This window comes from Pan paniscus, chromosome 19, assembly GCF_029289425.2.
Source record: "Pan paniscus chromosome 19, NHGRI_mPanPan1-v2.0_pri, whole genome shotgun sequence".
Lineage (NCBI taxonomy): Eukaryota > Metazoa > Chordata > Mammalia > Primates > Hominidae > Pan > Pan paniscus.
The window spans coordinates 98,187,246-98,203,150 of NC_073268.2; the positions used below are offsets into that span (position 1 = coordinate 98,187,246).

At 46.8% G+C, this 15,905-nt stretch overlaps 1 protein-coding gene across 2 annotated transcripts in view; it reads right to left on the reverse strand.

The window, feature by feature from the left end:
* Nucleotides 1–15,905, reverse strand: part of NPLOC4 (NPL4 homolog, ubiquitin recognition factor) — an 80,153-nt gene that overhangs the window by 43,755 nt on the left and 20,493 nt on the right. For both annotated transcript variants that reach the window (XM_034943113.3, XM_034943112.3), the window contains exons 4-8: nt 12,495–12,671; nt 9,702–9,750; nt 8,213–8,307; nt 6,176–6,299; nt 4,026–4,205 (exon numbers count right to left, since the gene is read on the reverse strand). In XM_034943113.3, the coding sequence (XP_034799004.1) occupies nt 4,026–4,205; nt 6,176–6,299; nt 8,213–8,307; nt 9,702–9,750; nt 12,495–12,671 (625 nt within the window). The remainder of the gene's footprint in view (nt 1–4,025; nt 4,206–6,175; nt 6,300–8,212; nt 8,308–9,701; nt 9,751–12,494; nt 12,672–15,905) is intronic.

The window sequence follows — 15,905 nt, forward strand, 5'->3', positions numbered from 1 at the left end:
GTCACAAGGAGTGCTGGGGGCCTCCTTGTCAGAAAGGAGAACTATAGCCACAGATAAAACACATGCGACATGCCTCCCGGCTTCTCTCCTTCTCGGGTTGTGCTGCACCTTTTACCAGGGCTGCAAAACATGTGGCACGCAGGGCCCAGCTGATGTGTGCTGCACAGCTCTGCATCAGGAGCGCTCAGGACTAAGGCAAGGCAAGGTCTACACACTCTGCCTGTTTTAAAAGTTCCTTCATCAGGGAATTAAGTTACTTTCAAACTTCCTTGGATAAGTAGCTTCACTCCAAACAGGTTTGGCTAAATTAGGCAAGACTCAAACTGTAAGGTAACATCCATTCCCACAAAACAGCCTTGGAAAATCTGTGTGCCACTCCTGCAGAGACAATGCTTGGCTTCACAGCTAAGATACTCAGTTACAGGGACACTATGAACTCCACAGAGAGCGATGAGCTCACCAACCCTAAGGAAGGGAAAAGGTGTTCAAAAATCAACCACCTCCTTTCATCTGGCACAGGGCGGTCGATGAGTTGTAGCTTCGACTGGCTCCCATGCAACTGAAACCAGCCACAGCACATCACTTCCCAGAGTGGACCAAGCTTACCGAAATCATTAATGTTCACTTAAATGTAGCTTGCGGGTCATTAATAGGTATCATTCTATGCAGAAACCCCAGCCATAAGAATAGGAAAGGTAAAGGTAATCCCAAATTGAGCTACAGTAACTGGGCATATCCTTGTAAATTAGTCAAAATCTGGCAAACCACAAAGAAGTTTACGTTTGCTGGGTATTACCCATATGGAGGTCATTAATACCTCCAGAATGTAGGTTAAATCACAAACTCAGAGAAAAAGCTAAGGAAAAGGAGTTGTTTAATGACATGTGGCAGCATAAGCTGCATAAGCAAATTTTTGTGTGTGTATTTTTAGTAGAAACAGGGTTTTGCCATGTCAGCCAGGCTAGTCTTGAACTCCTGGCCTCAAGTGATCTGCCTTGCCCCTACAAAGTGCTGGGATTATAGATGTGAGCCACCACGGCTGGCCTCAATTATACTTTTAATAGAACCGTTGAGCTCTCCATGAAAGAGACCCTTTAAAAAAACTGAATCTGAATACTGTGTGCTTCGAAAAGCAGCATCCTGAGTACAGCACAGTGACCTAAGGGTTGAGACTTCACTGGCGGGGTCTCTACTGCCATCTAGTGTCTCTTTTTAAAAGAACCATGGCAAAGGCCTCATGAAACACTACATCTATTGCTATACAAAGATACCAAAAATGTCACTGAAAATCCGTATAAATACAGCCAAGAAAGACACACATTTGTGCAGGGGCCACTAGCAACCCTGTACACCAGCTGTTACCCATGCATAGCCTGCAGTTTCAGACTCTGATCAGCAAACTCCGAAAGCAGCTGCAGGGCACCCCAGCCTGCCTCCCACTCAGGTTATCTAAATAGGAGGCTAGCCATCCGGTGATCTCCACAAGACAGTGTTAGGTGGAAAAAGTGCACATATTATACGTACAAAGAAACAAAGAAGGGGGATAGTATGAATGTGCGTGCATGCATGCGTGTGTGTATGTGCTTACACTAAAAATGTCACATACAAAAAAAACAAAACTAGCCAGGCTCAGTGGCATACACCGATAGTCCCAGCTACTTGGGAGAAAGAGGTAAGAGGATCTCGCTCAGGAGCGAGAACTTGTTTCAAAACAAAACAAAACAAACAAACAAACAAACAAAAAACAAACTTTTGCCAAGCACAATGGCTCATGCTGGTAATTCTAGTACTTTAGGAGGCCAAGGCAGTAGGATCACTTGAGGCCAGGAGTTTGAGACCAGCGTGGGCCACACAGAGACCCTCCCTGTATAAAAAAAAAAAATTAAACAATTAAACAATTAAAAAAAAAATCAGGCCGGGCGCAGTGGCTCACGCCTATAATCCCAACACTTTGTGAGGCTGAGGCGGGTGGATCACGAGGTCAGGAGTTTGAGACCAGCCTGACCAACATGGTGAAACCCTGTCTCTACTAAAATTACAAAAATTAGCCAGGCATGGTGGCGGCACCTGTAATCCCAGCTATTCAGGAGGCTGAGGCAGGAGAATCACTTGAACCCGGAAGGCGGAGGTTGAAGTGAGTGGAGATCATGCCACTGCACTCCAGCCTGGGTGACAGAGTAAAACTCCGTCTCAAAATTAAAAAAAAAAAAAAAAATCAAACTTCAGGAAGTCCAACTAAAAAGATTTAGGCTGAGCATGGTGGCTCATGCTTGTAATCCCAGAATTTTGGTAGGCTGAGGCGAGTGAACTGTGTGAGCCCAGGAGTTCCAGACAAGCCTGGGTAACATGGCGAGATCTGTCTCCACACACACTATATATGTATATACACATATATACATATATATGTATATATACACACACACGTATATATATACACACACATATATATACACACATACATATATATACACAAATACACACACACACACATATAAAAGTCAGACATGGTGGTGCACGCCTGTAGTCCCAGACACTTGGGAGGCTGAGGCAGGAGGATTGCTTGAGCCCAAGAGGGCTGCAATTGAGGCTGCATTGAGCCGTGATGGCAGTACTGCACTCCAGCCTGAGCAACAGAGTGAGACGCTGTCTCAAAAAGAAAAAGGTTTTAAATTCTAGGGGCTACCTGTAGAGGAAAGCAGGGTAAAGGGAAATGAATATACCTTGTTTGTAAACATGACTTTGGAAATGTGCACTTTTTTTTCTTTTCTAACTTTTAAAAATATTTCTGGCTGGGCACAGTGGCTCCTACCTGTAATCTCAACACTTCAGGAGGCCAAGATGTGAGGGTCACTTGAGGCCAGTAGTTCAAGACCAACCTGGGCAATATAGCGAGACCCTGACTCTACCAAAAATTTAAAAACTAGCTTGGCATGGTGGCATGCACCTGTAGTCCCAGCTACTCAGAAGGCTGAGGCAGGAGGATCGCTTGAGCCCAGGAGGTCAAGGATGCAGTAAGCTATGACTGCACAACTGCACTCCAGTCTGGGCAACAGAGCAAGACTCATCTCTAAAAAATAAATAAATAAAAATTAAAAATTTCTAACACAGCTAATTTAAAGAATTTTACAGTGAATACTCATATACCCACCACTAGATTCAGCATGAACATTTCCTATGCACTATCTATCCCTCTAGTCACCCATCAATTCATTTTATTTTTCTATTGGATTTCAAGTGTATTACAGACATAAATGTACTTCTCCCTAAATAGTACAACATGCGTATCATTAACTAGCATTCAATATTTGCTTACTTTTTTACTTTTGCAATAAAATGTATGTAAAATACACTACATCAATATTATACATAATTACAAAACAAATTGAAATTTATATAAATATACACACACAGCCCAATTCCCAAAAACCAGAAATACAATGTGTAACTAGTTGGTGGCATAATCATACCGAGAGGGCCTTCCAATGACTTCCAAGCACAGTGACTAGCTGTGCACACACCCTGCGGGATATACCCTCAGGACACTTCTTTCCCCTCCAAACAAATCTTAAATTGTTATCAGTCCTATTTTGGTGGCAGTTTTTGTTACTCTGGTGACACTCTGGTGATTGGTGCTGAGGTGTGTCTGTGGCCTTCTCCATGGTTCCTAAGACAGTGACTGCTGCATGGTGGAAGAGACACAGAATGACACAAGGAGGACTGAGCACCTGGACACTACGGAGTCAATGAGCAAACCTGGACACAGCAGACGAGATAAAAACACTGGATCAATAGTGGCAAATGTACCGGTTGTGTAAGAAAATATCCTTATCCTTAGTAACATACACTGAAGGTTTTAGGAGCCATGATCTCACTCTCCAATAACTCAGAAAATGTTGTGCACGTGCACCGGTGTGTGACAAAGGGGGCACAAACAACAAAGCGAACAGGGCAAGGCCTCTCCGAAAGGGCATCCCCCACAGCCTCCAAACACAGAAACTCAGGAACTTGAATCCCGTCATGTTTACCTGAGGTGGCTCATAAATCGCAGCCACTTCAGCCCTGATGCCAAGGGGAATGTCTTTGTGCTCCGTGTACCGTCCGTATAAGTACCCAAAATGCTGGTTCCCTGTCTTTCTCCAGAAGTCAAGAAAGCGGTCAGCGACGGTGTGATTCTCAAACATGATATTGTCCACATGCCTGTACTTCTGTAGAGTTAACAAGAGTGGGCTGATGAAAACATGCCATCAAAAAGAAATCACTTGTTTTTCTAACACAAACCATTCATAAATATCTTTTACCTAGTTCTTTAAAAAACAAACCAATAGGGTGTGATGGTGCATGCCTGTGGTCCCAGATACTCAGGAGGCCGAGGCTAGAGGATCGCTTAAGCCCAGGAGTTCAAGTCCAGCCTGGGTGACAGAGTGAGACCCCTTGTATCTTAAAAAATAAACATCTGGGCTGGGCGCAGTGGCTCACGCCTGTAATCCCAGCACTTTGGGAGGCCAAGGCGGGCGGATCATGAGGTCAGGAGATCAAGACCATCCTGACCAACGTGATGAAATGCCGTCTCTATTTTTTTTGTATTTTATAAAAATACAAAAAATTAGCCAGAGCCAGGCGTGGTGGCGGGTGCCTGTAGTCTCAGTTACTCGGGAGGCTGAGGCAGGAGAATGGCGTGAACCCGGGAGGTGGAGCTCGCAGTGAGCTCAGATGGCGCCACTGCACTCCAGCCTGGGCGACAGAGCAAAACTCCATCTCAAAAAAAAAAAATAATAATAATAATAATTATCTGCTATTCTATTCAAAAAATAAAAACAATAAACATTACTTAAGAAAAAAACCAGTCAGGCGTGGTGGCTCATGCCTGTAATCCCAGCACTTTGGGAGGCGAGGCAGGCGGATCTCTTGAGTCCAGGAGTTAAACCTCAAAAATTATTCAATACAGTGAAACCCTGTCTCTACTAAAAATACAAAAATTAGCCAGGCATGGTGGCTCATGCCTGTAATCCCAGCTACTCCGGAGGCTGAGGCAATAGAATCACTTGCACCTGGGAGGCTGAGGTTGCAGTGAGCCAAGACTGCACCACTGTAATTCAGCCTGGGCTACGGAGTGAGACTCTGTCTCAAAAAAAAAAAAAAAAAAATGCTCTGCCCTTTAGACCACTTCAGAGTCCAGTGGCGGGACAGGGGGTTATAGGAGGATGGAGATGGGTTTCATCTATCAATAAATTCAAAATAATTCCATTGTGATTTAACCTAAAATACAGGTTTTCACAATCTCTAGGGCAAAAAACAAACACGTTTACTTTTTTTTTTTTTTTGAGACGGAGTCTCGCTCTGTCACCCAGGCTGGAGTGCAGTGGTGTGATTTTGGCTCACTGCAACCTCTGCCTTCCAGGTTCAAGTGATTCTCCTGCCTCAGCCTCCTGAGCAACTGGGACGACAGGCGCCCACCACTACGCCCAGCTAATTTTTTGTATTTTTAGTAGAGATGGGGTTTCACCACATTGGCCAGGCTGGTCTTGAACTCCTGACCTCAGGTGATCCGCCCACCTCAGCCTCCCAAAGTGCTGGGATTACAGGTGTGAGCCACCTTGCCCGGCCAAAATAAAGTAGTTTTCAAGAAGAAAAAAGGAATAGAGAATAGGAGGTTTCCAAAAAAGTCGAGGAGGCCACGGAATTCTCTCTAAGGAGCCGTTTTCTCTAAGGGCACAGCGGCAGGAGGAAGGCGAGGCAGGCTACTCTCAGAGGCGGGACAAGGACAGCAGAACATCCAGAAAGGCCGGAACGCTCCCTCCTTCCTGAGCCACATTCTCTCCTTAAGCCAGCCTGGACAGGTGCTCAGAGCTGGTCCAAGGGGTGCCCCTTTACCAACCTTCAGAGCCAGTTTCCTCACAACCACTGAGGATTTTAAATAATCACCAGGAACATTCTGCCTCCATATGAGCCAGCAAAACAGAGAACTGAGGGTGCGCACTCCATATCTCCAAGAGCAAGAAGCCTTAAAAATGATATATTCAGTGTACCACTTCCACAAAAGGATCATTCAATCCATCAACAAGTACTGAAAATCCACCACGCATAGTGCTAATAGCATTCCACTCCAAGGGGCTCTTCTGGAAATATCCGTTTCTCAGCCATGAAAACAAATCTAGACAGACAGGGAACATCTCACCTGTCTGTTCAGCGTGATGGCGCTCGGCTGGCACTTAGTACAGATGCCATTCGGCCACGGGAGGTGCCCCTCACACCCTGACTTAATCTTGCAGCTGATGTTCTCCAGGGCAACAAACTTCCCCCTACATAGAAGAGAAGCAACTTAATTAAACATCACATTGGTGAAAAGTTGAGCAAGAGGCTGGAAATGACATGCTAAGTATCTTATACCTCCTGAACAGTGTCTCAGGAGCTAAGCACGTGGCAGCAGCAGGGAAGATGGGCTAAGGATGATTCTAATGGAAGCTCTACCTACAGTTCCAGCACATTCCAAATCCCAGCTTCTGTCCCACATACTTCAACCATACAGGAACACACAACTACTTTCCTACCAAACTGTGGTGTTTTTTACCATCTATCACTAACATCCAAGAAAGCTTTCAAGAATACTGTAGAATATCTACTGATCTCACCTGTGCCACTGAGCGGGCATGAGGCTCCTACAGGTTTCATTAAATTGTCAGAAACTTTGACATTAGCCCAGTACTTAGATATTTGTAAAAAATTCTTATTTGTGGGAAAAATCTGATTAGGATATGTAATTAAGGCATCTTTACTCTGCTTTAGGCTAAAATAAAAACTACTGTTGAAGACTGTCAATGAGAAAATCCTGGACCCTACTCTGAACTTTTTCTCCAGCTTTACTGAAATATAACTGACAAAAAAAAAAAAAAAAGAAAGAAATCTGTAACTTTAAGGTGGACGTGAGGTTTTGTTTTTCAAATAAAAACGATATATTTACAGTGTACGAAATGATATTCTGAAACATGTCCACACTGTGGAATGGCTAAATTGAGCTAATTAACATATGCATTACCTCACATACTGATCATTTTTGGTGGTGAGCCATTTTTGGTATCATAGCATCTAGGAAGCAAAGACTCGTCACTGAATCTGCATGTTAACAGCAGCCACAAACACGCCCCCACTAGAGACTGTGTTCCTTGACCCAGACTGACAAAGGCTGACCAAGTCTCTTCCACTACAATCAATCTGCACCCACTCCTTAGTCCAGAGTTCCACGGCTTTCCCCACTGACAAGCAATGGTGGGTTTCTAGCAGGTTTTTTCTTCTGGTCTAACATTTTTAAAAAGTCATTTTAGGATGTCAGCGGGTTGTCAGAGAAAAGCTACAATCAGGCGAATATGACATCCTTCACAAAATGTTGCTGACTTCAGTTCAGCCACCATCTCCTCGTCGCACTGACAGGAATTATAAAATAATAGCTGAAGCCTGCTACTTTCTGGTAGGGTGTACAGAGAGCCAACAGGAGAAGGTCATACAGGCAAGGGCTTGCCATGGCTTAAAAGAAATCAAAATGCTCAGTTCACCCCTTTCTGGCCACTGTTACCACCTGTGCCCACCTGGCTGAGCCTGTGGGCAACTACTGTGGTACCATGAGGATTAGTGGCTGCAGCCCCTGCTGTGGCTGAAAACCAAGCTGACTCAGAGGCCAGGCTCTGGGGAAAGGGTTACCAGGCACTGATGTGGGGAAGCTGAGATTCTCACAGGGTAGTTGTTTTTCTGAAAAGCAGAGAATGAACTCAGACCACAGAATCAACAGGCCACCATCACAGATGCTAACTTGCTGGGGCGGTGTGTGTGGGGACAGCCTCTGTCTGATACTGCACTGTGGCCACGCAGCCAGGCGCCTGCACAGTCGCTCTGCCTTGCTAGCTCCCTTCTAGAACCAGGTTGGCCAGGCGAGGTGGCTCACACCTGTAATCCAGCACTTTGGGGAAACCAAGGCAGGAGGATCACTTGAGCCAAGGAGTTCCAGACCAGCCTGGGCAACATAGTGAGACCCCATCTCTTAAAAACATATATGTGTACATAAAAAATAAATAAATAAATATAGAACCACGGTAACTTTCAAAGGCGTGTGACCCCTTCTCATCTTTACTTCTCTCATTCACACGTTCACTGGCTATAAGCAACAACTGCCAGCTACACAAAAAGGAATTTACGCACAACCAGGTTACAGCAAGTTGCTTACTTGTCAGCCCCTCCAGTCAGCTTCCGGATGTAGGCGTGGAAGGACATGTGCTTCACGGGAGGCTCGAGATGGTTTAGATAGTCCTCATCGAATGGCTGCCAAGACACAGAGTAAGCGAGTGCAGTCTCACACGTGCCGGTCACTCCAGGCGCCGAGCCTCTGCTACGCACAGGGAGAGGCCAGCAGCATGGCCTCGGCAAGTCAAGGCCCACAGTGAAAGCAGGTACTAGGGTCTCCCTTACCACTCTGAGTCAGAACCAAGTTTTTCTTTTTTTAATTAATTTAATTGTTTTTTGTTTGTTTGTTTTGAGACGGAGTCTCACTCTGTCGCCCAGGCTGGAGTGCAGTGGCACAGTGGCACAGTCTCTGCTCACTACAACCTCCACCTCTGGGTTCAAGCAACTCTTCTGCCTCTGCCTCCCAAGTAGCTAGGACTACAGGTGCACGCCACCACGCCCAGCTAATTTTTGTATTTTTAGTAGAGACGGGGTTTCAGCATATTGGCCAGGCTGGTCTCAAACTCCTGACCTCATGATCCACCCGCCTTGGCCTCCCAAAGTGTTAGCTTTACAGGCGTGAGCCACTGAGTCTGGCCAATTTAACTGTTTTAGAGATGAGGTCTCATGCTGTTGCCCAGGTTGGAGTATGGTGGTGCAATCATGGCTCACTGCAGCCTCGACCTCCCAGCCTCAAGTGATTCTCTTGCCTCAGCTTCCTGAGTAGCTGGGACTACAGGCGTGAACCACCACACCCAGCTAATTTTTTAAATTTTTTGTAGAGACAGGGTATACAAAAAAAGAGTTGCCCAGGCTGAACAATTCCTAGGCTCAAATGATCCTCTGGCCCTGGCCTCCCAGTGTCGGGACTACAGGCGTCACTGCACATAGCCAGAAGCAAGTTTTTCTTTGTGTGCCAGTTATCTTTTCAAGATTAAAATGAATCTCTATTAAACACAAAACGCTCTAAGTCAAATGAGTTTCAGGAAAATTGTGCAAAAAGAAATGCCACAAGATGAGGCAAGAGATGCCTCATGAAGAAAATCAGGTTGGCCTTCCTGCTGTAAATCCCGCATTAACAGTTCCAGTCAGCATTATTATGGTAGCTCTCAATCTCACCAGGACAAACCAGTAGAAGAGATGTGAGATTCAAGGCAAAGTAAATCAACAATGATAAGCACGGAAGCCGACAGGCTCAGCTTTGTGTCAGATCGGAAAAGGATTGTCCAGGGAGCCCGCTGTAAATGCTGCCCCTTTATCACAGCCACACAAATGCTTCAGCCATTCATAATCCAGTGAGAAGGTCACTCCCATAAATAAAGGCTCGTCCTGTGTGCAGCTTGCACTAGGGGAATATGAGGCCCAGGGCAATAAATAGGTAAGTTCTTTGAACCACTGCAGCCAAGTGCGTGGACTCAGGGCAAGCACTTAAGACAGCTGTCTACCCGCAGCCCCCCACACTGGCCCAGAACTTACTCCGCAGAGACTCTCACCTCTAGAGGGACGCAGTGCACGCATTTCCCCAAAGGGCCGTGGCGGCATCTGAGGAGAGTACAAGGCAGAAAAAGGCAGAGCAGTGAGGATGTCTGTGTTCCGCTGCTGCCGTCTCACACGCACGTCCTACTTTAACAGAGTGTTTCCCTGCCCACGTGGAGTTATATTCCAGATGGCACATGGATAAACATTTATATTTTAATTGTTGTTTTGTTTTGTTTAAAGACAGGCTCTCACTCTATCGCCCAGGCTGGAGTGCAGTGGTGATCGTGGCTCCCTGCAGCCTTCACCTCCTGGGCTCAAGCACTCCCACCTCAGCCTCCCCGAGTATCTGGGACTCCAGGTATACACCACCACACCCAGAAGTTTACTACTTATGTTGATATGAATTAGAAAAAACTGACCCGCACATCAAACCTGTGACTTCATGGGTATCCACTGCTTAAAATGACACAAACCAAAGATAAAAGTGAATGAACTCAAAGTCAATGTAAGTAGTTTATTGGCCAAAGGCAGTGGCTCACACCTCTAATCCCAACACTTTGGGAGGCTGAGATGGGTGGATCACCTGAGGTCAGGAGTTAAAGACAAGCCTGGCCAACATGGTGAAACCCCATCTCTACTAAAAATACAAAAATTAGCCGGACATGGTGGCAAGCGCCTGTAATGCCAGGAACGAGGGAGGCTGAGGCAGGAGAATTGCTTGAACCTGGGAGGCAAAGGTTGCGATGGGCTGAGATTGTGCCACTGCACTCCAGCCTGGGAGACGAGAGTGAAATTCCACTCAAATAAATAAATAAATAAAATAGTTTTGTTTTTTTTTTGTTTTTTTTTTGAGACGGAGTTTCACTCTGTCACCCAGGCTGGAGTGCAGAGGTATGATCTCGGCTCCATGCAACCTCCGCCTCCTGGTTTCAAGCGATTCTCCTGTCTCAGCCTCCCAAGTAGCTGGGACTACAGGTGCACACCACCATGCCTAGTTAATTTTTGTATTTTTAGTACAGACGGGGTTTCACCGTATTGGTCAGGCTGGTCTCAAACTCCTGACCTCAGGTGATCCACCTGCCTCAGCCTCCCAAAGTGCTGGGATTACAGGCGTGAGCAACTGCGCCCGGCCAAGTCCATTTAAAGAAAAGTGTTAAATAGGCCAGGTGTGGTGGCTTGCGCCCTGTAATCCCAGCACTTTGGGAGGCCGAGGCGGGTGGATCACAAGTCAGGAGATCGAGACCATCCTGGCAAACACGGTGAAACCCCGTCTTTACTAAAAATACAAAAAAATTAGCCAGGCGTGGTGGCGGGCGCCTGTAGTCCCAGCTACTTGGGAGGCTGAGGCAGGAGAATGGCGTGAACCGGGGGGACGCAGCTTGCAGTGAGCGGACATCGCGCCACTGCACTCCAGCCTGGGTGACACAGCGAGAGTCCATCTCAAAAAAAAAAAAAAAAAAAAGAAAAGAAAAGTGTTAAATAAATAATAACAAAGCTGGTACGTGAACATGGCAAAGGGCCTGAGAGCGGTGCATAAATAATCCAAGTTTGGAAAATACCTACTTCACATGCATTCTGGGAAATCACAACAATGAAAAAACCTTGTCCCACGGCTTTCTGACATTTTCAGTCACAGAAGCCTTGGGAGCACAACACGCACAATCTGAAGGAGAGGCATGCTGGTTTACGAGGCCGCCGGCGGCCATCCCTCTGGGGCTCAGTCAGGCCCCTTTCTAAGTGGGGTCAGAATTCTTACACGCGGATGAGCCCTGTGCTGCGGAACAGAGGTGGCCTCTGTGCTTCCTAATAGGCAGGATCTAAGTGATGATGGCTCAGAATTCTCTCTCACACACACACGCTCTCAAAAGCTGCTAATGAAGCCATGAAGACACAGATCATGCAAGCAAGCCAGTGCCAGGCCCCTGGGAGGAGACACAAATGGAAGAGGCATGCCGGCTAATGGCTATGGCTACAAAGTGGCTCCATGCCAATGGCAGCAGAGCGCCATTTATGGCTCTCTGATCTAAGACATAAAAGTTGCTAATGCAGCATTTGGAATCCCAATACCTCAAAGTCAGCACCCCGTCACATCTACAGAGTGATGCATTTTAAAAAAGACCCCACTGCAGACACAACCTTCGCTCAGACAATTTCACATAGCCAAGTATAAACTCAGATCCTTCTCACTGATTTAAAAGGAATTGCAAAAAATCTAAAATAAACAAATGTACATATGCACAAGCACTTCATATAGCCCCAGGTGAGGAGGGAATATTCCAAGGCACAGCATCTTCTGCAAGTGAAATGCTTGCTGCAGGGATGGAGAGCGCACACTAGTGTGGCAGGTCAAAATCATCCAACCGCTATGAAATGAGAGACACAGCACTCACCTCACATGGATGCACACACACAACCACCTGCCCCTTCCCTCCTCCCTCCCCTGCAGCTGCTGATTAACACCCCACTCTGCACGGGAATCAGCATCTCCAGGGGACATCACAGTAAAGACTTGGTGTGAGGCCCCCAACTCCCTCAATACCTTTCCAGTCTCTTTGTACCCAAATGCTTCAAAATTTTTTATGGGAACATATTTTGAGGTGGAAACTGATAAAAAGCTAAAAACAAAAAACAAAAACTGATAAAAAGCTAACAAGATAACTTGAAGTTTAATCTGAAGATAGTAAAACTTAAGACTTAACATTTCTTCATCAGATACTTATTAAAACAAGACATGTTATAAATATTTCCCTTTATTCACCCATTAAGATCACCACATGTAGGACCCTGGAATCTCATGGATCACTTACAGCTGTGGGTCTCGGCTTCTGTAAATCTTCCCGTCCTGTTTGCTGAGGTACTGATCAATCTCATCCTCCACCACGTTGGGAGCGCCAAAGACCTTGAAGCCCGGTGGAGCTGACGTCTCCATTTCAGATGAGGGCCCAGCAAGGCTCGAGGGAAACAGGAACAACAAATCGCCATGCCTGTTCAAATGATAAACAGAGGCTGATGCCTTCCCTTACCACCTGAGCTTCATGGAAGCCCAACTTGGATATCTGCAAAAAGCAAATGCCAACCACCCCTGTAGGCCTAAATAATGAGGTTTCTAACTTTTAAGATGAGAATTCTCTTCTAACATCTCCCCTATGTTTCCTGGCATTATAAAGACCAGTATGCAGGTTCTCTGTAATTTAATCTCGTAACTCTGTGAAGCCTCCATACACCCAAATGATTTTGCTTGCACACACAGCCACAATGGACCTGCTGGGTTTCAGGGCCTCTCCTCCCGCCTCTCACCCTCTGCTTGGCCCCCACCTCCCTCAGCCATTCCTCTGGCCTCTGGGAGGCTCTCTCCTCTCCCAACACTGCATGTGCTGGTTGCATGTATCTCCACTGCTTTCTCGGCGTTCACATACACATGTAAGCACAGACACGCATAGGAGCTGTCACTGCTTTTAAAAAGTGTGACTGGCCAGGCTCGGTGGCTCATGCCTGTAATCCCAGCACTTTGGGAGGCTGAGGCAGATGGATCACGAGGTCAAAAGATCAAGACCATCCTGGCCAACAGGGTGAAATCTCGTCTCTATTAAAAATACAAAAAGATTAGCTGGGCGTGGTGGCGCACGCCTGTAGTCCCAGCTACTCGGGAGGCTGAGGCAGGAGAATCACTTGAACCCAGGAGGCGGAGGTTACAGTGAGCCAAGATCGCACCACTGCACTCCAGCCTGGTGACAGAGGGAGGCTCCATCTCAAAAAAAAAAAAAAAAAAAAAAAAAAGTGGGATTACCAGAGACATACTTTTCTATTTCAACAACCCCTCATAAAATCCTCCAAATATAACGAGTCCACGTCTAATTGCTATGACAATGGCTGCCTCAATTCCCCAGTGAGGCTGCTTAACCACCCCCTCAGCCACTCCCACAATGACAAGTATGCACACCGTCTGCCAGCTTCTGCCATCATCACCACCACCCAAAAAGGCCCACGGACAGACGTCCCTGTGGTTTTCCTTCTAAAGGGCAAACTCCCAGGCGTCAGACTTAAGGGTTTCTGCTTGTCTCTGAAGCTACTGAAGTACTGCTTTCCAAAAAGGTTGCCAAAAGTCACATCTGGTTTTCTATCACTTTCAGTCTGAAGTGTGTTCTTCCCTTGGTCAGAGTCATGCTGCCAACTTGGTGCCAAGTTTGACTGGCATGGCAAACTGCTGACCTCAGAGGCTAACAAGCATCTCCACTCACAGTCCACAGAAGCCGCCTGGGGTCCCAAGTGACCAGAGATGGCTGCCAACACTAACCCTCCAGGCCAGCCTTGGAAGAAAGGCTGCAGCATGTCCTCTGACAGATATCTAACTGCTGCCAACAAGACACACACACAGGGGACAGACTGAGAGGGCAGGATCCACAGCTCTAAACCAACACGGTGAAGGAAGAGCAGAGGCCAAAGTGCAGGCCCTCAAGGACACACAGACACTGGGGCTCAGGTGCAGCTCTTCAACTAATTTCTTTCCTCCTCCTCTTCCTCCCTAATTTGGGGGTGATGAACATTACCGAACATTACCGAACATTACCACATCAGAGACGTCTGTTTCTTTCTTTTTTTTTTTTTTTTTGAGACAGAGTCTTGCTCTGTCACCCAGGCTGGAGTGCAGTGGCGTGATCTTGGCTCACTGGAACCTGCATCTCACGGGTTTAAGCGATTCTCCTGCCTCAGCCTCCCAAGTAGCTGGGATTACAGACATGTGCCACCACGCCCAGATACTTTTTGTATTTTTAATAGAGACGGGGTTTCTCCATGTTGGACAGGCTGGTCTCGAACTCCTGACCTCAGGTGATCCACCTGCCTCGGCCTCCCAAAGTGCTAGGATTACAGTCGTGAGCCACCGCATCCAGCCGAGACGTCTGTTTCTAATAGCAGATTACATATTCCTAAACATCATCTAACTACTAATACAAAAAACTTGACTTACACACAAGATCAATTTTAACAAATATACTCTAAAATCAATTGATAAGCTCTAAAGAAAGTGGAGGAAATCCCCAGGGGACAAACCCAGCAGTGCACTCAGACAGCAGCCAGCAACACAGAACTCAGAGCTGCTTGTGGGGCCAAGGCCACTCTCAGTAATTCACTCACAGCTTTGGGCCTACAGCGGTTTGCTGGGCACTGGGAGACAAGAACTTGGGCTTCCCTGCCCAGAGGGGGCAGCTGAGTCCGAAACTTCCACATAAATGCAGATAACCAAAGGACGCCTGAACAGCTGTGAAAAACCCACCAGCTGAAAATAGTAACCAAGGAGGAATCCCATCTGCCTCTATCCAGTACACAGCAAAAAAACCCAACAAAGTCACCTCTGAGACTCTGTAACTAAAGGCCTGCTGGGCCATGCATCTGGAGCAGAACCAGGGATGATGCCATTTGGTTCAGAAAGCCCAAAGACAGAAATTAACTCAAAAGAGTTGTAGGTTCATCAGACCCCCCTGTGCCAACAAAAGCAAATGCAAACCTCTGTAGAAAAGCTGCTAAATCTGGGCCGGGCGTGGTGGCTCACGCCTGTAATCCCAGCACTTTCGGAGGCTGAGGTGGGAGGATCACGAGGTCAGGAGATTGAGACCATCCTGGCTAACACAGTGAAACCTCGTCTCTGCTAAAAATAAAAAAAAAAATTAGCCGGGGGTGGTGGCGGGCACCTGTAATCCCAGCTACTCAGGAGGCTGAGACAGGAGAATGGCATGAACCCAGGAGGCAGAGCTTGCAGTGAGCTGAGATCGCGCCACTGCACTCCAGCCTGGGCGACATAGCAAGACTCCGTCTCAAAAAAAAAAAAAAAAAAAGAAACAGAAAAGAAAAGCTGCTAAATCTGGATCCTTCAGGATTCCTCAAGACCAAGTTTGGTCAAATATAACCTGTCATAAGAACCAAAAATCCAAATGTAGAAGAGTAACACACGGGCCGGGCACAGTGGCTCACACCTGTAATCCCAGCACGTTGGGTGGCCGAGGTGGGAGGATCATGAGGTCAGGAGATTGAGACGATCCTGGCTAACACGGTGAAACCCAGTCTCTACTAAAAATACAAAAAATTAGCTGGGCATGGTGGCAGGTGCCTGTAGTCCCGGCTACTCAGGAGGCTGAGGCAGGAGAATGGGGTGAACCCAGGCGGCGGAGCTTGCAGTGAGCCAAGATGGTGCCACTGCCCTCCAGCCTGGGCGACAGAGTGAG